General features: G+C 31.5%; 1 protein-coding gene across 11 annotated transcripts in view; it reads left to right on the top strand.

The window, feature by feature from the left end:
• Positions 1-27998, top strand: part of LOC139524812 (inositol 1,4,5-trisphosphate-gated calcium channel ITPR2-like) — a 122782-nt gene that overhangs the window by 8960 nt on the left and 85824 nt on the right. For 4 of the 11 annotated variants that reach the window (XM_071319899.1, XM_071319895.1, XM_071319897.1 and 1 more), the window contains exon 1: positions 493-672. The exons of 2 other annotated variants lie outside the window; for them this stretch is intronic. In XM_071319899.1, coding sequence (XP_071176000.1) covers positions 508-672 — 165 coding nt within the window. In that variant the 5' untranslated portion in view covers positions 493-507. Of the gene's footprint in view, positions 1-220; positions 673-21357; positions 21526-26467; positions 26533-27998 lie in introns of those variants that run through there. 5 more of the 11 variants (XM_071319907.1, XM_071319896.1, XM_071319898.1 and 2 more) reach the window with 4 other exon arrangements.

Below are 27998 nucleotides of genomic sequence, written 5' to 3'. Positions count from 1 at the left end.
TGTATTGGCAGATTTATTTCATTCCAATTTAATGGATATTACACATGATTTTATATTATTTGATGTCATTCGGTATTGGAAATTTATTAATATGATGTATTACTAAATATAATTTTAATAAACGAGCGTTATTTTAGATTCATTGCTTTTAATTAGACGCCAAATTAATATGCTTGGCCAACCATCAATGGTATGTCATGATTCTCTGGGTAATTTCATCAGAACTGAGGCATCTGGTTGCAATTCTGTTGTTTTAAACTTTAAGCAACAAATAACAGGTACATAATAATGATCTGTTTATCTAACTATTTTTCATATTAATAATCCAGTAGGAGTATGAATAATGAAGACAAGACTCTAATCAAGGGACAGTCACTATTTAAAAATGTGACAATTAGTTCAATCTTACTGAAACAATGTTACATTTTGAATGTGAATATATACATTTTTACGTGTTAAAATAAGGATGATAAAAGTTTTAGAATATTACATGTAGTGAAACGGAATATGACAGAAACTGATGAAATGGAAAGTATTTTAGCAACAAGACGACCTTATCTATTCTTGCCTGGAAATGACTCTGTCCAGAGCAGTAGACATTCTGTCCTCAGTCAGGATACTGAGCAACAGATTCGTATGTACTCACGTATGTTGAGACAGATCAATAAGGAAGTAAGTAAGAACTTTAAAATATTTATTAAGAAAACGAAACGACATATTTTTTCCGTAGGTACTTTTAATTACTTTAAGTGGAAATGATCAAGAAACCGGGGTTGACTCTATCAAGCAAAGCTTACCATATATGAGACAATATCTGAAAAAGTCTAATTTTTGGAAATAAGAAAAAACAACAATTTTTTTTTAGATCCAGTATTTTAATAGCACAAATCGAAGAACACACATTGGGGATCTAGGAACTGTTGTCTGTAATTCAAACAATTGTTAATAAGGAAACAATGGCTATTTTAAAAATGGTACAAAAAAAATCCAGTCTTTCCTGTTACCAAAGTGAATCAATTTTAAAAAGTTTCTAATGGGAATAAGGAATAAGTTTAAGACACTATTTGTGGTTTACTAGTATATCCTGCAATAGTTTATCAAATGCCAATTATTGATTTTAGCATTTGCAATACAAAAGGTTCAGAAATATACGTAAATATAGTCAGATATGTCGGTAACATGAAAGAATCTTGAGTAACAGCACAACGGTAACAGGACAGAGTTGGTAACAGAAAGGATTTTTCTGCTTTACTTTAATGTTTAAGAAAAATACATCATTTTAAATTGGTCACAATTGGAAGATAACAGGATACAATGTCATTTATCCTTTGAAACTGTATTTGCAAGATGAAAAATCTGCCTAGGTAATGAAAAATTCTAAAATAAATTCCTTTCTGTTACTATCTACTATACTAGAATTGCACAATGTTCTCTGCTGTTATCAAAAGCAAAAAACCTATTTTTTTATTCAATATACTGTATATTATTTTGAAATTTATTTAATATGGTGGTGATAACTTATATTAAATGAAATGGTTGGCATATAGTAGATTAACTTTTCGATTCTTCAGTAAAATTGTCTTGAACATCCTTCCTGTTACTGATGATGGTTATGCTGTTACTTTTTATCAGGTAACATGACAGAACGTAACAGAAAGGAATTACGCGATAGTTTTTGTCCTTTTTATCACATTAAATGTAAGTGTATTTCCTGTGACATATAACTTTTAAAAAGATGATATAAAAACACACTTAATGCTGTGGTGCACACTTAGAAATATTCTCAGAAAGTGTAAGAAAAGGCTGTAACAGGATAGAACACCAATAAGTATTTTTCTATAAATTCTTACCTTGGATGGGCTTGAATTTTCAAACCTGGCTGCCTTTCCAACTATTTCTTTGTACTAATGCATTCAGGAAATGATGCTCTTCACAATACATAATGGGAAAATAACTCTTGGTCTTGTAAACGTTTCCACAGGTAAAAAAAACCCAGTGGTAACAGGAGGGAAATCACCCCTGGGGACAAATTTTTTTTCTGTTAAAATTTGCAAAATTTTATTACATGCTATAGTTATAACATAAAAAGACAAATTAGGGGCAAGTTTATTATATAATATATCATATATGTGAGAATCGGACGCCTGTTTAATTAATTTGGATATTATTTGAATGATTTAGTTTTCAAAAAAACACAGGGGACAACATGATTTTAGGGGGGGTTGAACATTTAAATTACAATATTTTATTGGAAGAAATATAAGAATGAGTGTTTAATTGGCAGGCCATGGTGCATTATATAATTTAGTTTATACTGAAACTTAAAATTTTCAAAAAAGATGGTCGAATAAAAAAATAATTGCTGGTGAAGTGCGGGACATGGAAATTAGACTTTTTCAGATATTGTCTCATATACATTTTGCTACTAGTGTTTGTTTTTATTTCCCTTTAAGACTATCGATCCTTTTATTTCTACGCATATGTACAATTCTGGCTCCCGAATGTAGAACGAATTGCATAACAGTGTGGTCGACAGTAAAACGTTTGTAGGTTGTAACTTGTTTGTCAACGGCTATGATTTTATGCTCACCCAGTCTGTCAGAGGCCTTCCAGTGGGGATTGAAATATTCACTTGTTACACATTCCGATACATAAAATGAAACTTTCTTTTTACAAAGCTTGAAAGGAATTTGTTTTAAATATTTATTATAATCATCACATACAACCGTGTCATTTATAAGAATAATAATGTTCAGAGATGATATTATTTAATAATAATAAAAAAAATAGGTTTATCCATTGTAAAAAAAAACTATTAAGTTGATGGGGTTAATTCACAAAATATCTCATTTATTAAGAGCACAACTACGGTGTGATCATTTAAGAATGGCCTACTATTTATTCAATGCGTATACATGTGGGTTTTGTTTGTGAAGAGTTCTGGATAATTAAAAAATCATTTGATTTCTTTGTTTAATACCATAAAACGATTCATTCTTTCATATATTTGTCACTTTGTCTTCAAGTCCAACACAATTTCTCACGTTTCTTACAAAACTTATATTCTTGTGATGTATTCTTTTGTTGAAAAAAAAATGTATAGATATAGATAGATATAGGAAGATGTGGTATGAGTGCCAATGAGACAACTCTTCTCCCAAGTAATAATTCATAAAAGTAAACCATTATAGGTCAAGGTACGACCTGTAACACGGAGCATTGGCTCACACCGAACAGCAAGTTATAGAGGGCCCCAAAACTACTAGTATAAAACCATTCAAACGGGAAAACCAACGAGAAACGAAAAACACATATGAACTACATAAACAGACGACATCATGCATTGTAACTTTTAAAGCCAATTAAGTAAAAAAAATAATCTGAAAGAACGTGCGATATCATATTAGGAAAATTGATGGTCAAACCATAACAAAAAATCAAGTAAAGAATTTTAAGTATTCAACCTTTATAGCTTGCTGTTCGGTGTGAGCCAAGACTCCGAGTTGAATGCCATTTTTATTTATTTTCAAATTACAAAGGTTATTCCTGATTAGTATTTTTAATTATTTTATTTAGGCGTTTAGAACCTTTGGTGACCTCACAGTTTAAATTTCTATGATAAGTACGTCGTGAGCAGTGGGCATTACAGACGAACGTTCACCTAATTTCCCCCAGGCAATGAATGGCCATAGCTACACTGTTATGAATTTCATTCTATTTGGTAAACAATTCGGACGCTCCAAATGCATCAAGTGTCATTTTCAGTAAAAGTCAATGTATGTCGAAAGTTGACTATGTCACAAATAAAATTTTGCTCATAACTTTGGTTCGTTGAACTGTAAATGAAAATAAAAAACTGGGTTTTTTTGGTTTTTCCTGAATTATTTATGCAAAATGAACTATTTGAAATCGGTGAACATTTGCAAAGAAAATACATCAAATTCTTAAATTTATCTGAAAATCATCAAACCATTACAAGTTCATAGATTTAAAAATAGAATGATATGCTTTTGATACAAATGTTTCAGACAAAACACTGAAACAGTGTAAAATAAAATAATGAGGTTACCAGTTTCGTTATTACAGCCACATCATTGTAAAAAAAAAACCACCTCAATACGTCAGAATAAGCCTTACGTCGGTTTTTATTTTTTTTAGGAATTCATGCGATTCCCTCATTACTGTTTGTTTCCTTGGTTTGTTTTCCCTTAATCGATTTACGAGATATGAACATCGGTGAACTACTTTCGTATTTAATGATTATGCAGGATGTGTAAATACACATTCAAGCAAGAGTATAGGTATAAATCAAGCAATGAAAGTCGTCGTTCGTTACCATCAGCGTCAAATGAGCCACTAATTTTTAATCGTCACATCTTATTTTAAAGCAATCGTTAGCGCCACAAATTTTCATTTATGTTCAGATTGCCTCCACCAAATTCATACACAATACGTATTACTACAAAACTCAAATTGATGGGTACCATCATTTTTACCGTTCTTCGGTTATCTCCTTTTATAACTTTATATGTGTTCCCATGGTTACATTCCCTATTTATTTCCATTTTTTCAGTTAATAAGCTCTTCAAACATGTGTGTTAAAAAATCACGACAACATTGATAGAGCACAAACTATGTTTTGCTAGCATGCATGTACTCTTAGTTGCGAATGCTACATGTATGATTGTCAGTTTTTCTGTTTATTGAATTGTCCTCTTTTGAAGAACACTATCGGTTTTATAAGTAGACGATATAAAGGTCAAGTAAAAACAATTATATTTTTTATCAACATTCATTATTTTGCAGGAAATATCTAAGTTGTTTAACTCTGTTACACAAAAATGTTTAGTTGCTAGAAATTATACAAGTGCTACTAATCCTTCGATAAAAAAAGAGACAAAAATATGATGAGTTCAGAAATAAATTAATTAAATTATCAATCATGTTATTCATAAGGGAAAAATAGATATATAAATATTATTCTATATCGCGTGTTTATTGAAATGTACTAACAATGAGATATTAAATAAATGTTATCATTAATTGAGATCGGCATGCACCAGTCATATCTGAGAAAGGTACTCATACTGATATTCGAAGGCTTTGACGCAAGTTGAACATGTTTACCTCCTTTTACTAACCTAAAACATCAACTTTAAAGGTCTTTGAAGATGAACAAGTATATATATTTAATTGAGCTATCAAACAGTAAACTATTGTGTTTCATTGTCAAAGCAGTGGACTCTTTTATTCTTTCTTTCTTTACTTAAATGGTAAATGCAAAAAAATCTTATTGCAAATAAAATAATCACATTACGGATTAGAATTCCTACAAATAAGGTTAAAACCATACTAATGTTTGAATTCTGGTAAACAATGAAATAGTCAAAAGTCTTTCGTCAGTGCCATTTTATTCAGAATTCACATTCATAATCATGACGGCATGATACTCAATATCTAACAGGAGGGATAGTTGTTGATTTCCTATGATGAAGATAACTATTATCTTTCGATCAGTTTAATTGGGGTCTAGAGCTGGCATGTCAGTAACTTTGTTATTTATGTTGATCATTGTCATTTTGCTTATTTTCTTTTGTTACCTATGCTGACATCGGACTCGGACTTCTGGTAAACGGTGTTTATAATTAATTGTGCATATTTGTGTGTTTATGTTTATGCCACATTGACTGGGTGTAAAACGGGAACGTTGAGGTTTCACTAAACATTTAAAACCCCGCCGTATTTTGTGCATTGCCCATTCATGAACCTCTAGCCTTTGTTAGTCTTGTGTTTTTTTGTTTAAATCTGGTTCCTTTGTATTTTTCAGAGTTTAGTGTGGTGTCCATTTCGCTACACTATAAAGTATTCATTATTTATTTGGGTCCAGCTTAGGCCCACCTCCGGTGCAGCATTTCAAGTATCGCTGCGTTGAAGGCTGGTTGGTCGTCTTGTGTTCTTTTTTGATATTCGATCGAGTTGTTGGATCTTTGTGACATATTCCCCTATCTAATATTATTCTATCATCTTCACAACACAAACCGCCATATGCTACATGTACAACACATGTTTGATGTCTTTTAATTGATGCACAAACATTGTGGTGATTCGTACTTTAGACAGCAACCAGCAACAACAAAAAACGACACCAAGAGATAAAACACGGAACACATACTGTAACAACAACAAAAAAGTTTTAGAATAGCTTAATTTTGTTTTTTCACAGCACAACACAAAATCCCTATAGAAATAGTGAAAGGAAAACTCAAATCCTAAAACAATAAAAACAGTTTTGTCGGTAAAATTAGCGAAAGGCTTTAAAGTAGCTACAATGTGCTATTCCAGAGTTCCCAATACTTTATCCGATATGACAAATTATTAGATATCACATTTCTGAAGAAATGAGATCGAAAGAAGGTACCAAGTATACAAAAAAAAAAAGAATATATAATATTTGATAAAAAAAAAGAAGATGTGGTATGATTGCAAATTAGACAACTCTTCACAAGAGACTAAATGACACAAAATTTAATAATTATAGGTCACCGTACAGCCTTCACTAATGAGTAACGTCCATAGTCAGCTATAAAAGTTATATATTTGAGACTATCAACCATGGACATTTTTTCTTTTCTCACTAAAATAAGGAGCGCAGAAAAAGAAAAGATCCTGGCCAGCTGAGGTTCTCGTTACCTTCTATCAGCTGGTGTTGTTAGGTTGTTGTCTTAGTGTTTAACGTGTACCTTAACCTCTTTTGAATTTTCATATATATCATAGTTGAACATTTATATAATCTGTAGAGATAGGTTTTATATTAAAATAATATAATTTAAACACTATATTTCGTGCGTCCGAATAGCTGCTGTTCTGGATTTACGATCATCGGAAACGCTTAATTCTAAGGATTGAAGAGCCCGGATATTAAAAAGGCATTACCAATGGTTACTAGTGTAAAGATAATTATGAATTGCAGCATTTTTACATGTATCATTGACAATTTCCTGTTACATAATAATATCTTGTACTGTGAGTAATGGTTAAGTCACCTCACCGGTTACATGTACAAAGCACTTTGTGGAAATTAATGTTATTTTGAATTAGGAGGCTACTGTCACGAAATCATACATTTAAAGCAAATAGCCTTTTTATGATGTTAAACAATGTCATTATACTTAGACAATTACAATGTCATTTACAGTGTTCAAGCTTCACCACACGGTAGACAGTCATGTTAATTCCATATCAATATGACTTAAGTAGGCATTTCTACTCAAATTGAATTTTGAAAAATATAGCATATTCAATTACAAGGTTGAAAATAGATTTTTTATCACGTGAATTCTGATAAAAATTGCTTAGGTTCATTCTGTAGCTCGACTTCATTTTTGACTACGTAGACCACTCGGCCAATGAGGCCCATTGTAAATTTAAAAAAAAAAATATCTTTATAGTATGCAATTTCATCCAGACTCGTATACATCTGATTCCATACTCAAGGCTAAGTAAAACTAACTCACATGAATACATGCATCTTACCCAAATCAGGTTCGCATTTAATCTATGTATTGCTACCATGCTCGAGTCCAGGAAACTATTTGTATCAAATGCCCTTTTGTTGAATGCCAAAAACATTTCTTCATAGTTTGGCTTTTAACTATATTTCATTAACTCTGAGTACTTTTTCTGTGATTTGAGGAAAGATTCAAACTTGATGGGATGCAATTGGCTGTACCAGGTAAAATGACCTCCCAGTCTTATGGTGTTTTGAATGAAGGAAACCGAACATGGTGGGAATGTTGACAATGTAACAAGCATCAAACGAACTACTTGTTTTTCCACTGATCAAAAGGTGAAAGATTCATATAATTATCTTTTATTATTGCTTAGTTCATCAACGTCACATGTTCGTGTAACTGTCACAAGTCAAGAACCTCGTCCACCGTTGTAAGTAACACCATACTAAAAATCATATGTCATTGTAAGGAGATGTGAATTATACGCCAATGGGACACTGGAACTCGACGATTCCGATTGTCAAGCTGTACATCGTTCACTAGTCGGGCTAGAACAAATTTGAAATAAAAGGATCAGTCTCAGTCTGCAATCAATATACTTAATTCCATTAAAAAAATTCAAATAGAACAATCAAGGTCCTGCTGGATCGGTTGAGTATTTGATGTTTGATGTTTACAGCCATTTCAACCACTATTGCCGTTTTTGTGGCAGTCAGTTCATAGTTGTTGAGAAAATGTGTGTGCCCGTTAAGAACATCTGACCTCCGACATGTGAACTGACAATGGTCGGAGTAGCACGCGGGGATCGCACTCAAAACCTTAGTGTTGTCAGTCTAACGACACATTAGTTGTCAACTTGTCAGTCTAACGACACATTCGTTGTCAACTTGTCAGTCTAACGACACATTCGTTGTCAACTTGTCAGTCTAACGACACATTCGTTGTCAACTTGTCAGTCTAACGACACATTCGTTGCCAACTTGTCAGTCTAACGACACATTCGTTGTCAACTTTTCAGTCTAACGACACATTAGTTTTCAGTCTAATGACACATCAGTTTTCAGTCTAACGACACATAAGTTGTCAGTCTAACGACACATTAGTTTTCAGTCTAACGACACATTAGTTGTTAGTCTAACGACACATTAGTTTTCAGTCTAACGACACATCAGTTTTCAGTCTAACGACACATTAGTATTCAGTCTAACGACACATTAGTTGTCAGTCTAACGACACATTAGTTTTTTTAGTCTAACGACACATTAGTTGTCAGTCTAACGACACATTCGTTGAACTATTTAGACTAATCGGCCACCAATGCAGTTTAATTTCGGACATGCACATGGTTACATGTGTGTTGCAAAATTTTGTAACTCTTTTTTTTTTTAAATGTCAACCCTACAAAACTTAACTCTATTAAAGTCGATATAAATGATAACAAAACCTAAGTGCAATAAAAAATATATCATATACTACGGAAAAGTATAACCTTTATTCATAAGCTAATTGAACTAAATGAATAATTATAAAACTGCTAGATTTATCTATAATACTAAAATAACGAGGTCCAATTTGTCAGCCGTCATGGGGTAAAAACGACAAATCACAGAATTCAATTTTGTATATAGCCAATATAGGACAATGGTATTAAAAATTACACCACTCCAGACCCTTTTGTTTTCCACATAATGTAAATATTGCCAATAATTCCGGGTCGAATCCGATACCGATACCAATAGTATATTCACCTGTTAGCTATTACCTTATCTGTACGTTCCGCACCTGACAGTTGCACCACCAAACAGTGTGTTTCGGATTTTGCTATATACACGGGTCATAATCACAGGGTTGACACTACTAAATTCAATCATTGTCCAATTGTTCCTTATTGTAGTATTTTAATCAATAAGACTTTCTAAGATGGCAATACCAACATTAAAAATCTGGACTTAAACAAAGGCGCATAGGTACAGTTTTCAATTTGTTAGCGGGCATTACGTAAAACAGCGAATCAAAGAATTTAACTTTATTTTTAACTAATATAGGACAATGCTGTTGATTGAAAAATACTCTATTTCAGGACCATTTGTTTTCCAAATAATTAAGATTCCCATAATTGATAAGTTTGAGGTCGACAGGTTCAAACAGAAAGATTTTGAAAGCAAAGAAAACTGTGCATCTTATAATCGGCATGACTTTATCAGAATGACAATCCCAATACTAAAATAAGGCTTACGCATAGTAATATACTTTAATTCAGTCACGGACCCGCGATATCACGGGTTTGTTTTAGTAGATATATAAAAAGAGTTACTAATGCTGCACTGCAAAAGCACTTGGTAATTGAAGCTTGCATTAAATTTGTGTTTTTTATATTATAGTACCAAAAAATATGTATAAGAAACAGTAGTGACGTTATATGGCCCAACATAATTGTCTGTTGTTGAAAAAGTCGCATTACTAAGATGGAGAAAAGTGTCATGTCTAAGACTTTATCCGAATTTGATATTGTTATTAAGTCTAAGCAATACATAACGCATTAATAGCTTACTTTAACAAATAATGACTAGCTGAGTGTTTACTCATTTATTCCTGATAATCACCTGCTAGTAACTATCTCTATTAGTATTTTTTTTTATTTTAAATGCATTTTTCTATGACCTTCATTTGAACCCGTCATTATAAATGCCACTTACATTGTCATTCAACTGTTTGTTTTTGGAATAATTGAGATATGCAAAGTAATTGCATACACTGACTTACCTACCTATAAACTTTACTTAAATACTACCTTGTGTTGTTCCAGTCTGTGTAAATGATTACATGAAGTGTTACAATATTGTCACCATCATGCAGTGCCGTATTTTTGTGTTGTTTTAAAGATCAAACAGATTGCAATAATACAGGCATTAAGGTTTAAATCATCTCATTTAGAATAAAGTTTATATGTAATCCAAATTCAAACAAACTAAAAAAAATCATTTTAATATTTTTTTATGATGAATGGTTTGATTAATTAATTGATTGATAGACATAGGTGAATCTTGTAAAGGTGGCCGACCGGCAGAATTATGGATTGGAAAGGACTGCCACTGAAAATTTAGGATATACTGGTTATTGGCAGAAATGTTTCCTTGCAGTCCTCTTTCGCACATGATACCGAATTATACTATTTACCGAACTTTAAATAACATGAGCAACCTAATGGGTGCAACCTGTCGACCAGGATCTGCTTACCCTTCCGGAGCACATGAGATCACTTTAGTTTTCTATGTTGTGTCTTGCATACTATTATTTTTCTGATTGTCTTTTTCTTTTTAGCCATGTCGTTGTTAGTTTATTTTCGATCTATGAGTTTGAATGTCCCTCTGGTATCTTTCGCCCCTCTTTTAAAAACCTTCCAAAGAGTTGTTGCACGCATTTTTACATTTAAAAAAAAAATCTCGATGGGCCGGTGGTTTGGAAAAGTTTGAACTAGATACTGAAGTATAACTATTTTAGGACACAAGTTGTCTTATATAAAGGTATGAGTGTATTCAATATAAATTTGAATACGACTGTGTCATAAATGATTCAGTCAAAATAAAACATGTGCAAAGGGTATTTCGGGTAAAATATGTTAGTTTTGACATGGTTAAGAACTCATAGTGACAACTCTAGTTTTGAAGACAACAGTTCAACATTCTATTAAGTTGTCGACATAGTCAGAAATATTTGGAAAGAACTGAAGAGTTTTGCAATTTTTGCAATTTTTGGATAAAGTAATGACTGCTTGGCCAATAAATCTGTCTCAACAAATGAAAAGAAATGTCGAAAGAAGTTAGCATGCAAAGAAAACACTAAACGTTTTATGCTTGATACACATGTGCAGTTTGCTCAACATAAAATTTGTTTTTGTTTCATACTACAAATAAATACAGCTTTAGTAGATATTTCAGTAATGTTGTGTTGAAAAGAACATAATTTTGAGAGTAAAAAACAGATCCACCGAATTCTTCCTTTTATTATCGGGAGATGTGTTAAATAGCACTAATTAAATTCCTAAGGAAAACATAGTCAAATAAGGTCACTAAGTACATTAAGTGATCAATTATGTATATATACATTTTTTTCATTTCCTTAACAATATATAAAATTAGTATATGTATAAATGAGCATCTCTATTGATATGTGAAAGCAACGGCATACCATTTATATTGTGGTTTTTCTACTTTCAGGTTTCAGTTTCAGGTTTTGTCAATTATATCATTAAAACGCCATGATTAAGCAGGCGTTGGTTCATACATACAATTAGAAGTCACTGATACGATATTAGCAAATATTAAAAATCGGTAAACATTTCTTTCTTAATAGTTGATTCTATATTCTTAATTGTTTTAGCATATTTATCACTTTCTGTTGTGATTGTAAAAATAGTGTTGTGTTGCAAATCATTAATATTCATGCACATGTTGTATTAGATAATGTTAATAAAATTCTGCATTTTGTTTGATGATGCAATCCAAATTGGACATGTTTGACATTGCGGTATGAATGAACAAGTTGCTTTCTTTTAAAAAGAAATGAAATCGTAAACCCAAATGCTTGTTTGGCATTAAATATTAGATACTTGTTTAATAAAGATATATTGTTTTATGTTATTTTTGTGGTATATTAATTAAAAACTTACATTGATTGTTTACTTAATGTAACTACAGATCAATGTTGGGTGAAATATTCTTGTTAAATGAATCATTGCCCGCGGCCAGGGATTTTGTTCTCCTCTCTCCTAAAAGACAACATGCTAATATAAGTAACCCACTGGATGTTCCATTCTGAGGTGCTGTTTTTTTTTTTTTTTAGATAAGAGTTAGTTTTTAGACTAAAGTTCAAATGCAAATGTGAAGAAATGTAATCAATCATGATTGTTTGTGATTAAGAAATGCAATACGTGAACCTGTAAAATAGCTGTTTTTATTGAAATTTGATATATGTTCATGGCTTGATATTGATCATTATTAAGATTCTTAAACCTGCTCTGCAAGGTTTTTGTGATTTGTGATGCTTAGGTTGTAAGCATTGGCATTTTAAAGTTGTGTGCTTTGTACTCTTAAAATTTTTAGATAACAAACCTCTTTTGTTAAAAACAAAAACTTAGTAAAACCTTTAACTCGCTTTGAAGATATTTTCCGAATGTCCCTTTTTATTTTGATGTTTTCTTATATTTTTAATTGTGGGTCATGAAAAAAGGCCTGCAAGTTTAATTGGAATTATATATAATTTGAATTTAAACAACAAAACACCTAACATGGTCAAACCTGAAATTACCACTGAATACCCATCACCTAAATAATAGTGTGTTTAAAGGCCACGTTTAAGATTTGTTGCAAGTTGTTCCTTTTTTCTTTATCTGAACACGATTTTTTCATTAACTTTGAAAGGGTGTCTTTTACATGGTAAAGTTACACTACTGTCTTATGGTATGTATGTGATTTTTTTCTAACCAGATGTATTCTTAAGCACATGTCTAAAGTCAGAAACATGTTGTTTAGTGGTTGTCTTTTTTGGTGCAGTTTATATTTGCTTTATGTTTCTGGTTTGTTTTTTCCTATTTAAATTGCTTTATAATGTGTTTTGGGGCCCTCAGTAGGATGCTGTCCATTGTGATCCAAGCCTTTGTTATGAAGGCAGTATTATAACCTATAATTTCTTACTTTGACTACACTGTGTCTAACACTTGATAGAGAGTTGTCTCGTTGGTATTCCTATCACATTTAAAAAGATATTCCCTCTGACATTTGACAAATTCATTAGAATAATCTAAATATTGAATTTTAATTGAAGTTGCTTTGTTAGTTTCTTATATCTTTTTTGTCTCTTGCTGAATAGTTTAATACTGGTCATTTGGGGACACTGTGTAGCCTACTGGTCAGTGAGATGGCGCAAAATCTTCTTACAATACTTTACATTTTCGTACTTAATATATTAAAACCGAAAATTCATCATCTGGTCGTCTTCAAGAAATAATAATAATTATTATTTTTCATTTTGACGAACATTTCGAATTCAATTACTACAGGAATAAAAAAATTAACGGTACTAATTTTCTTGCACCAGATGCGCATGTTAGTGAGATAATCTGTTCCCTTACCCAGATAATTTTATAATAGAAATTAATTTTTCTTATCTCTGTCTGCAGCTGTCATCACTCGGTGTCTATAAATTTAAGTCTGCTAAAATTGCATGCATGATTAATTTTAAGGTTATCGATTGTAATAAAAGCGGCACATTTAATGCTTGAAGTATTATTTTTTACATTTGCATAGTCAAATTTCCTTTTTTTAAATATGTTTTGAATTAAGATTTCAGTTTTAGTTTTTTCCCTTCATATTTAATATCTACTTATTCACATTTTAATCATAACGAAAAGGATCCAGATGTACCTATAACAATCTGATTTGATATCTTAATCAAGGAGGTTATATATGACCTCCTTGTTTTAATAAATAGGAAATTATGTTGCAATATTTAAACAAAGAAAATAACTGTATTTCACTTGCTATTTTAATGAAAATAAAACGCTTTCGTAAATAATTTTAACGGTATTTTCATTAAACGATATTTTTTTGGAAAAAATTATCATCGTTTTTTTACATTTATTCAAGGACGTATATTACATTATATAATTCCTTGGTCTATCGTAGACGTAAAATTTTAATAAAGTGCAAGAAAGACTTCCTTTTAATTTATCTATGAAAAAAGGCTGCTTTGTACAGCATGTACATCTTCCCTAGATTGAGAATCTGTAATGAAAATTGCTAGTAATAACGCAGCTGGTTTCACATCATATGTAACATATCTCTAAAGCAACTTTAAGATGCTAAATAAAATGCTAATTCATCAGGTCAATTAATAAGCTATTACGCATGTGTATGAATGGTGGCTATAGAAAGAACAGATATATTCCGAATAACATCCTGTGTTCAGAAAGACTACGGGCATCGTCTAATATATACTGCGTAAACCCCTCGGGGTTGGTTTACGCAAAAAGGCAGAACATTTGCATTTGTATGTCAGATCTAAAATGTAATATAATACAAAAATGTTGTTTTGTTTACAAGAGCCCTAACAAAGAGTGAAGTATGACTGTTGACCAGTGAGGAATATATTCCCATCCCCTTGCTGATAAATTTTATTCCGTATCAACTTCACAAATAATACAAAATTGTTGCTAGGGTAAAGATAATTATGAATTGCAGCATTTTTGTTATGTATAATTGACAATTTCCTGTTACATAATAACATTGTTTACTGTTTGTGTTGGTTCAGTCTAAATCACCGGTTACATGTACAAAGCACTTTGTGCAAATTAATGTTATTTTGGATTAGGAGGCTAAAGTCCCGGAATTTTAAATGTAAAGCCAATAGCCTTTTGATAATTTAAAACAATGGCATCATACTTAGACATTCACAATGTCATATGCAGTGTTAACGCTTCACCGCATGTTAGACGGCCATGTTAGTGTCATATCAATATACCATTAAGTAGGGTTGTCTACATAAATTGAATTTGAATAAATCTGCATACATGTGTATTCAAGTACAAAATAACAGATTTTTACCTAATAAAATTTGATAAAAATTGCTACCATTGATACAGTCGTTCGATTTATTGTTGACTAATTAAACCACTCGACCAATGAGGTCCATTGGACATTAGAAAGTAAACATATCTTATAGTTTGCTATTCTTCCTATACCCGTATAATTCTGACTCAAAATTATAGGCACAGTAAAACTAGCTCTCATATTTCCATCCCTCTATTCCAAATCATTTTAGCAGTTTATATATGTATTGCTACCAGCAAAATGCTCGAGACCAGGAAAATAGTTGTATCAAATGATTCCCTTTTTGATGTATGGCAAAACTGTAGTGGGTAACTCACTTTTTGTTTAAACGTAAACTTTGCTTTCTTTTTATTTTGATCTGCGAAATAATAAAAGATTCATAACAAAAATATACAACAGATACCAGTATACAAAAACAATACTTAACTCTATTATACCGATATAAAAGATAACAAGACCTAAGTCAAATAAAAAATAAAATTATAGCCTTCATTGATAAGCTAATTGAAACTTAATGAATAACATTAATAGATTTATAAAACAAAGTATACTACTGCTGCACTGCAAAAGCACTGGGTATTTCCAGATTGCATTTGATTTGTACGTTTTATTCTATAGTACCAAAAAATATGTACCAAAAAAGAAATGGCAGTACCTGGCCCAACATTATTGTCTGTTGTTGAAAAAGTTGCGGTACTAAGAGGGAGAAAAGTTCCATGTCTTTATCCGAATTTGATATTTTTATTAAGAATTGGCATTACATTATGTATTAAAAGCTTACTTTAATAAAATATTACCAGCTGAATGTTTACTGATTTATTCCTGATAATCACCTGCTAACAACAATCTCTGTAAGTATTAAGTTATTTGAAACGCATTTTTCTATCACCTTTATATGAACCCGTCAGTATAAATGCCACTTGCATTGTCATTCAACGGTTGTTTTGGAATAATTGAGATGTGCAAAGTAATTGCATACACTGACTTACCTACCTATTATTACATAATTACTGACTGTTGTTTAAGTCTGTGTAAATGATTGCATGAAGTGCTACAATACTGTCATCCTCATGCAGTGGCGTATTTATGTATTATTGTTTCAAAGATCACACAGGTGTCAATCTTTACAGGATATAAGTTTAAAGGGTACAGAACACCTAAGGGTGTTAACTCTTAAATCAGCTGAGCTTTTTAATTGCATATCCACCCAAATTATTCCTTTATATTTTGTGGTTCAAATTTTAGAAATATTCATATTTTTGTTAACAGGTCAAAAGTAAATGTTTTTTAAAACTTTATGAAAATTAAACGAGCCAAATATATTTTGGTAAAAGTGTTGTGTTTCCCCTTAAGCGGGGCATGACTATATTAAAATAAGCTTTATTTAGGTATATACAGTTTACATCTATTCCAAATTCAGACAAACTAACATACATTATGATGACCGGGCTGTTGTCTCTTTGGCGCACTCCAAATTTCCATTTTCATTTTAATGACGAATAGATTGGGAGATTGTCTTCTTAAACCTAGTCACAAAAGTTTCATGTTTATTAAGGACAAGAACATATTTACGATACCTTTAATAAAATAGAAATATATAGATTCTGCAAAGGTGGCCGAACGATCGAAGGAAGGTTGGAAATACTATTGACAAATATGGGTATGATGGTTATTGGCAGGAATGTTTCCTTGCAACAGTTGAAATCATATCAAAGAGTTGTTGCAAGGATTTTTACATTTGATAGTGACATTATTTTTTAATGTTTTTTTTATTGATTTCATTGAAAAGGTTGGAGAAGGTAATTTTTGAAACGACAAATAATCATACGAATCTATAGTATCTTTGTCCACATTTAAAGACATGGATGCAGGTGTGTTTTTGGGTGCACGTGATGTGGTTTCCCCTCAAAACTCTCAATATAATCGGTATGACGAGTATCAACAGGTGCTAATATGAGTGTTTAAATAATGAACTCTGGTTGATTTAAATGTCTAAAATGTGTCAGGAACGACTCGATTGATCAGCACTGGTGCACATAGTTTATGGTTTATACTGGGATTTTTTTTACAATGTTGCTCGAGGATATTCAAGAAAAAGGCATCCTATAAGCTGCATTTTCTTGCTTTGGGGTTCACCGCAGAAGCTTGGTGTAGCGGTCTTTGATAAACTCTTGTGGAGAGAACCATTGGAGAAGTGAAGAAGCAACTAAAATGGGATGTATGAATTTTGATTATCAGGAAAAAGATTTTAGGAATCATGATTGTGGTGACACCTGAGTTTTTTTCATCACAATTTCTTGAATAACGTTTTGATTAGATCGACATGCCCTTGTATCCCTTCTTTCTTCACCAAATAAGTTGTAAACTTAGGACCATCCTAAAAAGAAAACACAAGGAAACCTAAGCATTTGCGATCAATTTAAAGAAATGCATATTTTTAAGATTTAATTCGATTCCTTTATTATAAATTGTAAAAATTGAACACAAAGAATGAAAAATATTACTTTTGCTTTGGCACAAGTCAGGACAATGGGATATTTTTTTTATATATACGAAATCAGTATTACCATTTTTAGATATTGTCCTGTATCTTTGCTTTACAGCTTTAAACTGTTTAATATATCAAATACAAAGACTGCTATAGTATGATAGCACTGATTTTGTCATTCGTATCAGCACTAAACAAAAAGGTTATTAGGATACAAGTTGTCTTATACAAAGGTGTTAGTATGAGTATATAAAATATAAATTTGAGTACGACTGTGTCATATATGATTCAGTCAAAAAACATGTGCAAAAGGATATTTCGGGTAAAATATGTCAGTTTTGACATGCTTAAGAACTCATATTGACAACTCTATTTTTAAAGATACCAGTTTATCATTCTATTAAGTTGTCGGCAAAGTAAGCAATTTTTGGAAAGAACTTAATAGTTGACAATTTTTGCAATTTCAGGGTGAAGGATTTGCTAATAAATCTGTCTCAACCAATGAATTAATCTTGTCGAAAGAAGTTACATGTAGCATGCAAAGTAAACACCAAAATTTTATGTTTGACAAATATGTGCAGTTTGTTCCAACAATAAATCACATTGTACAGCTTCAGTAGATATTTCATTTATGTTGTGTTGAAAAGAACATGATTTGGAGAGTGCACAGCAGATCCTCCGAATTCTTCCTTTTATTATCGGGAGATGTGTTAAATAGCACTAATTAAACATAGTTCAAAAAGGTCGATAAGTACATCTGATCAATTATTTATATATGCATTTTTTTTCTCTCATTTTCTTGGAAATATATAAAATTATCATATTTGTATGAGAGCATCTCTATCGATATGAGAAAACAACCTGTTACGGCACATCATTGATATTGTGGTATTTCTACTTGAATGAAATTTTAATATTTGATAGAAAAAGTTTCAAGTTTTGTCAATTATATCATTTAAACGCCATGATAAAGCAGGTTCATACAATTAGAAGTCACTGACACGATATTAGTAAATATCAAAAATCGGTAAAAATTTCTTTTCTTAATAGTTGATTCTATACTTTTAATTGTTTAAGTGATGCGTTGCAAATCATCCATATTCATGTACATCTTGTATAAGATAAATTAAATGTTACATTTTTCCATTCTGTTTGATGGTGTTATGTATAAAATTTTGCCAATTTGGACAGCTTTAACATTGCGGAACGAAGAAAAAGGGCAGAATATTTTTATTTGTATGTCGGATTAAAAAAATTGTAAAGGAATACAAAAATGTTGTGTCGTATGCCAGAACTCTAACTGTGAGCGAAGTGTGACTTTTTTGAAGTGACGAAACATATTAAGTCACATTTTCTAAAAACTTTTCATCACCTTGTTGATAAATATTCCGTATCAACATCACAGATAATACACGATTGTCTTGAAGTTAAGATTCTAGGTACCGCTGTTGTTATTTACTTGTTTTTTATTTGTCTTTGTAAGTTTTTATTCTTTTTTGGACATAGCTCGGTACTTGTATAAACTGTCATTGTATTAATATTGTGCTATGGTATTTTTGTCTTTCGTTTCGGGTCTTTCGTTTCGGGTAAACTGCAATTGCTTTGTCTGTATGCCTTTTTTTTTTTTTATTTATTTACATATTTGTTTGTTTTTATAGTGATTAAGATTTTAACACAGTGTTGACTGTTGTACACCTTATTTTGACGATAAAAGGTTGGACCTATTAAGTCTGTTTGTTTTCTTTACACGATTGGCAGCTAGGCAATAACTATAACCAGATTCAATTCACCATTTTCTACATAAGAAAAGCTTGTAGCAAGTCAGTAATATGACAGTTGTTATCCATCCGTTTGGTTTATTTTAGCATTTTGATTTTGCCATATTGATTAGGGACTTTCCGTTTTGAATTTTCATCGCAGTCCGGCATTTTTGTCATTTTACTTTTCAAAGCTACGTCCGACTACAATATTTGTTGCTAATTTAGACCTCAATTGAATGTTTCTAGGGAAGCTGGAGATTTATCAAGCGGTCAAACATTCGAGGCTGATTGCAACAATGGCAATCAATCACAAGTTGGTTCTTGGAAACTCACATGAAGAGATCTTTGAGACTCACATGAACAGATTTTCACAAATGTAGCCAGTACATATGTGCTATCCTTTTTTTAAAGTATAATTCTTGAAGTTAAATGCATTATTGTAAAAAAAACAGATTTCAAAGACGTTTGGAAACAGGCTTGTTTTATAGTGTTTTTTTTACATTATATAATCGTAAAAAAAGATGATTATACGGATTTGGTATCTTTACGTAAATATTGGTTAACATTGTAACATCAGTTCATAAAATTAATATACAAAAACAGTATTAGCGAAGCTTAAAGATGATCTAAAGATATAATGCTAAATATATTAAGCATAAAAGTAACAACAAAACTCAAGGAAGATAATAAATACCGAATAAATAAAAGAAAAATAGTAGAAATGAAGGATTGAGCTGTCCAAATCTGTTTAGAGGTAGAACTTCCAACGTGTCTAATATAAGTTCAAGTTTGTAACTATCAGAATATGTTCTAGTTTAGAACTGTGAGAATATGTTTTAGTTTAGAACTGTGAAAATATGTTCTTGTTTGTAACTGTCAGAATATGTCCTAGTAATAACTGTCGGTGTTGACATGAATATCAATTATATGGTCATTTTTATAAATTTTCTGTTACAAAACTTATGTTTCGAAAAATAAAGGATTTTCTTATCCCAGGAATAGATTACCTAAGCCGTATTTGGCACAACTTTTTGGAATTTCGGTTCATCAAAGCTCTTCAACTTTGTACTTGTTTGGCTTTATAACTATTTTGATCTGAGCGTCACTGTTGAGTCTTATCTAGACGAAACGCGCGTCTGGCGTATTAAATTATAATCCTGGTACCTTTGATAACTATAACACCATTTGGTCGATGCCACTGCTGGTGGACGTTTTGTTCCCGAGGGTATCAACAGCCCAGTAGTTAGCACTTCGGTGTTGACATGAATATAAATTATATGGTAATTTTTATAAATTTCCTGCTACAAAACTTTGAATTTTTGAAAAACTAAGGATTTTCTTATCCCAGGAATAGATTACCTTAGCCGTATTTGGCACAACTTTTGGAATTTTGGGTCCTCAACGCTCTTCAACTTTGTTCTTGTGAACAGTCATAATTCTAAGGTAGAAATGTCAAAATGTGTGCTAGGGTGGCACTGTTCTTAACTTTTCTAGGGAAAATAGCATCTATCAGATATTGTGTTGGGTCAAGTTTCTCCCGTCAGATTTTTAAAAAGCTATAGATATAACCCCATTTGTATACCCCACACCGCCTTTTATTTGTTTATATGAAAGAGCCTAATTATGAGAGCTCATTTCACGTACTATTTAGTTTAGAGTAACAAAAGAAAGAATGTCTTTATTGTACAATGAATTTTGTGTGTCATTTCCCAGCTTCTATCCAGATGCCATTGATGTAATGGGAATTTCATGTAATTAGGATGTACCTAACTGTGCCAAATTGCAAATATCTCTGCAAAGCATGCAAGAAAATGACATCGTTAAAAGAATGACAAAACATTTATCATTTTATTGCATCTACAGTGTTACTGCGCATCACACATTACCGACTGAAGTCTTGTAGTCATTAAATTATTATTTATCAAATCTACAGTTGTAATTCAATATATACTTAATAATATCTATAACTATAAACAGTACATTAGTGGATACAAATATCACTTGGGAAATAGGTGCACGACTTGCAAATGGATTGCCTATAGATATATCGATGTTATGCAATATACCATGATAGCATATTTGGCTGAAATGAAACCATTGATGTGAGAAAATCTAGTCCTTAAAATATGGATATTGATGATATGGATATCCTAACACAAGTAAGTCTAACGTTGACGAATATAAATATATGGCACGCCATACACTTTAAGTAATTTATCATATCTCGCTTAATCCTGGATTTTCTCAGATAAACTTCGGTTAAATCAGGTTCACCGAGGGTTATGATTTTATTCTTTCTTGCTTATGTCGGGCATTGGCATTTTTAAACAGACTATTTTAAAACCAAATAAAGGTTACCTTTTTTTATAATGGCGGTCTGTACTGCTTGTAGACTTTTGCTAACCTTAGTCAGAGAATCGCTGCAGTTTTAGTTCTCATGTCTATGTTTTATGTCTTGCCTATTTTCCGTGCTTCTGTTCAAGGAAACAGGAGCTTAAGACCAGTTATTGGTTGATGATACCATAGGTTGTTTACGTTTTGATATGTCCAATGCAAAAAGAAGAGTTGAGTCTCGTTTTCTAAACATGAAATTGATAAATTCTGTTATAAGGTTGCAGTCTGAAGTCTCGTGATTCATATGAGTCTTTTTAATTAATTGACTGACATCCTTCTACGCATGCGCGGTCATTTCTCTCTGACTTATTCGTGTATAAACATTTAAATAAATAGAAACAATGTATTCTTTTTGTTTACTTCGTGAGGCGCTCGACCATATTTTATTTGAATCAAATATAAAGATAGCTTAAGAGGCAAAATAATTTTAATTTAATTTGATAATTGTTGTAATATGACCTTGACAAATGCTTGCCGGCTTTCACATTGGCTGTTTGAGGTTAATATTTTGAATGTCATATATAGGATAACAAAATTGAGAAAACAGCTCAAGGCCACCAATGGGTGTCCAAAAATAAAAGACTAGCTTTTTCTGTTTAGATAATGACTTTATCAGCATGAATATCAAGCGAGCAGTATATTGACGCGGACGGACATAGAAGCGTGAAGCATCTGCGCTATTGCGAGACGTCAGTTTCTCGTATCATGTCATGTCATGTGCAGTCAGGATTCTACTTTGTCAAAATTATCTCCCCATTACGCCAGTTCATTTTCACAATCGTAGAAATGGAAGCCATTGTAGGGATGACGCGCTGCCAATTTTTCTCTTGAAAACCGATAAATTTATCCACATTGCACCATTACGATCCTTATATGTCAGTTGTATTTTAAAAGACAAATGTATCAACTAGCTAATGAGCATCAGTTAGTGATCGTGTCTTCATTGATTCAACTTAAAACTATTGTCTGATCGGTTGTCAGGTGGAATTTTCGAAAATTAAATTCATAAATATTTAAAAAAAAATCTAATTAAATATTTCTTGAAAGGGCAGACTAGATTTTTTTAGTGGTTGAAGATTTTAAACCCTAGTTATCACACACAAAAAATTATAATTTTTCAAAGATATGCATTTTTATCATCCAACTTGAAAGACTGTCGTCAAGTACTTTTAGTAAAAAAAAAATAGCTATTCGAACACATCTACTCTGTTTTTGTGATTCATTAGATAGATATTTCACTTGACCCATATATTTCATCTTTTAGTATTGCATCTTCTGTCTACAAATATACGGCGTATTAGAGTTGAATGCAAGGTATATGAAACGGTATCTCCGTCAAACTGACAGGACATTATGTTAATTTGTCTGCTTAGTACAGGAAATATAATTCGCTGAATATTATGCATTATTATTATTATCTAATTCATAATGATTCATACTTTGCCTAAGTTTGTTGACCCCTTGTTTGACCATCATGAAAGGACACCAGTAAGTGTAATGACCCGATATACTTGGAATTCTAATCATGTATTTGAAGTGAATTTTGCATGACGCGAATACTTCTAATGACGTAAAATCTAGATTCACAAGCAATAAAATCCCGAAAAAGATCTCTTCTGTGCCTGCTTGCATATTATTTAAAAACATGTACGATACATTGCATTGCTGTTTGTAACCTAATTAGCCAAAAGGTGTCCCGAATGATTTTGTTGGAGTTTTTACAATACAACTAATGTATATGACGTAAATCTAGTCGTTAAAAGAGACAATATTCTTTGAACAATAGTCAAAAAAGTTAATTTATTGCTTCTGGCTTTACATTCCCGCAAAGCTTTAAGCATGTTAATGATACAAAGCAAATAGAGAAATAAACAAAAGTGTTTACAGTCATTAATTATCCCTTACTTAATTTTATGCATTTATATAATGACTTTTGCATCTCTTAATGGTATTAACAGTCAAAGTTAAAGAGAGTATTACGTTTTGTTTCTAATACTTGTATCAATCTGTTTGGTGTTTTTTTGGCAAAGAAACAAGAAAAGAAATAAGCTTTTTGTATTTTTGCGATTTTTCAAAAGCCACGAAAAAGTTAGACACAATTGGCTTGTACATAAAATGAAGTCATATGGTATAAATGGTAATCAATTTAAATAGCTTGAAGCTATCTGAACGACGAAAACAAATAGCGATTATAAAACAGTCTTCTTCAAAACTTTGCCAAACTTCTGTTGGGGTTCCTCAAGTGTCTGTCATCGGACCCTTGGTTTTTACAATATGCATAAACGACATTGCGGAATGACTTCATTCTTATTTCAGACTCTGCATATAATGCGTCTTTCAACTAAGCGGATCACGTAGCAATATAAACAGAGTTTGTAACAAACCATGAAGCGGATGAGGTTAACGAATTTTCTAAAAGGTGGTTAATGTCTTTTAATCCTGATTAGATCGAAATAAACAAAAAATCCGAATGCTGCCATCCTAGAAAGGAATTTTACTTTCGATGAAGAAAAGAAATACCAGTAACTTATATTCATAAACACTTTGTGGTTACAAAAAGCAACAATGCTAAAAAGAGTATCCATATTTTAAGCCATATATGCTAAGGAAATTGAAATATTTACTTTGTCATTTTGTTAAGAAAAACTGTATTTTGTAAAAAAAAAAAAAATAGAAAAACTATATTTAGTATGTTAGAAGACCTTTATTAAAATATGCCAGGGAAGTTTGTGATACTATGGTATTGAGCTTAATACTAATAACCTATATTTAGTATTTACATGTAGAAGACCTTTATTGGGATATGCCAGGGAAGTTTGAGACAATATGGTGTTGGGTTTAATGAGTAATACACAAAGCGATAAAATGCTTCAAGCTGCTAGAATTGTTACGGGTTTAACTCATGAATCATTTTATACCATCTATGGAATAAACTTGATGATTAATTTGACATGTTCGTTAACGAAGAAATCATCTGTTTTTTTAAATTTCGCTCGGAATTGATCAACGGTATCAATAACAATTTAAAGGTGTGTAAATACTGAATAAGAAAAAATCGGACATACACATGCGCCATCTTTAACGTTTCTTTTTTTTCCGTGTTTCCTGATTCTGTGAGTCGCATAAACAGGTGAAAGTTCTATAAGCTGACGCAGCCTAACCTTTTAAAAATATATATTATTGGTTTAATACTCCAGACATGTAGCCTAGGAATATAAAAGTTGCTAAGATACTTTTTTCAGTACAATTTCTAGGAGTGTCATAATTATTAAGATATTAAAGTAAAATGAATTTCCAAAAAAATACCTTGTTTTGACGGAAGATAATACAAATTGCATTACGTAATATGAATTGCTAAAATGCATTGGATGAGAAATCGTTAATGAGATAAGAAGATATTCCATGCACAGAACAAACAAAAAACACAGAACAATTTAATTTATTGGAACGATCTTGACCGAAACATTTGTAAACAGTAAATGCATTCATGTTACTTTCACGAGAATAAGAGCGGAATGAATGGACTTTTCAGCAATAAACAAATCATACATTTGACAGTAATTCGGTGTTTAAGACCGTGCAGATTACTAGTAATACACAGATTAATTTCGAGTTTCGTTCTGAAAGACTTGTTATAATTCGCACCGACATTATAGTTGACAAGTAAACGTAGTCATGATTTAGAATTCGTGATGGTTATTGTTATATATATTAGTTCGGTCTATACTTATAACATGGGAAGAAAACTAACCCGAATATTTCTTCATATTTTAAAAATCATTACTGACTCGCTAGATACTATGAGTGTACGATATGACGCAATTGTCCAACTCAACGTGAACGGTATATTGTTGCTTATTGTTAAAGGTCGTATTCCAAAACCTATGCTGAAAAGTATACAAATGAATGTAATACTAATTGTACGGCATTGTATTTAATTAATATTACATTCATTTGTATACTTTTCAGCTTAGGTTTTTCATAATATTTATTTTTCAATATTTACGCAATCTAAGAATATGTTGTGAATTGGCATCCGTTTTATGTGTTATGTAACATTAAGCAAAAGAATGCTATGATTATCAACAAAAGTAACATACACAATAATTCATAAATGCAATGCCTCATTGCCATTTATGTTATTTTGATATGTGTTTTAATTTTTTGTTTGTTAGATATGATATGTGATGGGTGGACAGAACAACGTGTAGTTAAATGGGTTTTTTTTCTTCTTTAAATATTAGATATAGGAAGATGTGGTGTGAGTGCCAATGAGACAACTCTCCATCCAAATAAAAATTTAAAAAAAAGTAAACCATTATAGGTCAATGTACGGCATTGTATATATAGTATTACAATAACTAAAAAGAAAATGAACGCTACATGTAATACACCTAAATTAAATAGAGAAGATATCTATTAATAATTCAAAAAGGAATTCATACAAATCAAATAAACAATCAAATGTTTTCTTTCGTTTTGCATTAAAATAATCGGTGGTAATCGTTACCTTGCACGAAACATCTGTCTATATATTTTTATGAATGGGATTTTCCGGTCCGTTCATTCCTTATTGTCACAATAAATCACGTGGCGAGTTCCAGAAGTGTGAATCTCTTTTATGATTAAATCAACCTTGATTAATTTCTATGTTGTAATCATCCTTTGAGTCCATTGCATGTCAAAACAATAAATCAAATACATCATCGTGTGTCAAATGTAGACAGGATCTATATCTGTTAGTATCTGGCCCAGAAATCTGCATACTTTGGGTGAGTTCTTCTTTCATCTTTTCTTACGCAAGGATCTTTATTGCAGCTTGAATAAATAAATAGTAGCGTTAAATGTATGTATTTATTAATGAATTGAATTACCGCGAAGGAACAAATTGATACAGAGATTGAATGGAAATATATTATCATATAAATGTTTGTGTATCACTTATAGTATATGTTTGACAAAGTCGGGACTAGGACATTCATTTAAAATTCAACACTTGCTACTCAAGAATAAGACACTTATAAATGTCCAGACATAACAGTTTATATACTTTTGGACCATCGCGACACAACAGTATACTCGATGGAGGACAGTTGCGACACAATAGTATGTGTAATGGAGGAAAATTGCGACACAACAGCTTGTATTATTCTCATCCAATGCAATCTAAAGTAAGGAAATTTATCTAATATTAAAAGTAAAGTGTTGGGATGTATTTATCTGTAGGTGCATTCGCTTGTGTGTTTTTGTGTTTGTTATAACCATGTTTAATAGATAATGGGTAAGCTATACGGAAAGTTCGTGTTTTAAAAACGTATGATACCGTTTAACTTACTCTAGAACACAATTAGTGGAAATCGAACATTGGTATTGTATAGTAACAGTACTTCAATTGATCCGGATGTTCAAAGCTTGTTTTTATTATCCATAGATAAATCTGAGCAACTTGAAAAATTAAAGTTTCAAAATGTTCTCAAAAACCTACACAGTGAAGCTAGGGAAAAGCATATAATAAACGATGAATAATTGTAAAGTTAAGAGGATACATGGTTTATGTGATCCTCAATATGTTGCACGATAGTTTTTGTCTTGCTTGGCACAATTGGTCATCATTAAATAATCTTTCGATTGTTTGCTTATTCGGTTCGCGTTATGATAAAAGAGAAAATTGTTTAATCAATTGAATTCTAATATCTTAAACCTATCACATAAATTTCAGATATTCGTAATTAAAAAGATGCCATGTGAAATATCAGTAATTGAATTATAGGATATACTTACCTTAAGTCTTTGGTCTTCCTTCGTGTATTTTTAAATTGCAAAAACCACAAATATAGTCTTATTTCTGAGATATTGTCATTGATATTAAGATAAAGGGAAACAAAATTATTCTAAGAGGATGTTTTGCTCGAGGATATCTCAGAAAAAGACATTGACAAGAGTCATTAATCTTGCTTTTGTTAATGGTACCAGTCTTAAATTTTCAACATGAAGGGTAACAAAATAGTCCTTTTTTTTCCTAATTTTTTTTCTGAGCTCATTTTTTTTCCTGTTTGATTATATGATTTTGCTGAATTGAAACATATATATAGATTTTTAAAAAATCTCGCATCTTTATGGGGATATCAATCCAGGAATGGGATGTTTACTGGAAGTGGTGCGGCCTAGTAAACAGCAAACAGAAAGTAGAAAAATCATGTTTTTACTTCAGGGTTACGTAACTTTTTATTCTTCGTGG

The sequence above is a fragment of the Mytilus edulis genome, chromosome 5, assembly GCF_963676685.1.
Source record: "Mytilus edulis chromosome 5, xbMytEdul2.2, whole genome shotgun sequence".
In the NCBI taxonomy this organism is placed as follows: Eukaryota; Metazoa; Mollusca; class Bivalvia; order Mytilida; family Mytilidae; genus Mytilus; species Mytilus edulis.
The sequence above is the reverse complement of the archived record's forward strand: the minus strand, read 5'-3'. Positions and strand labels throughout refer to the sequence as shown.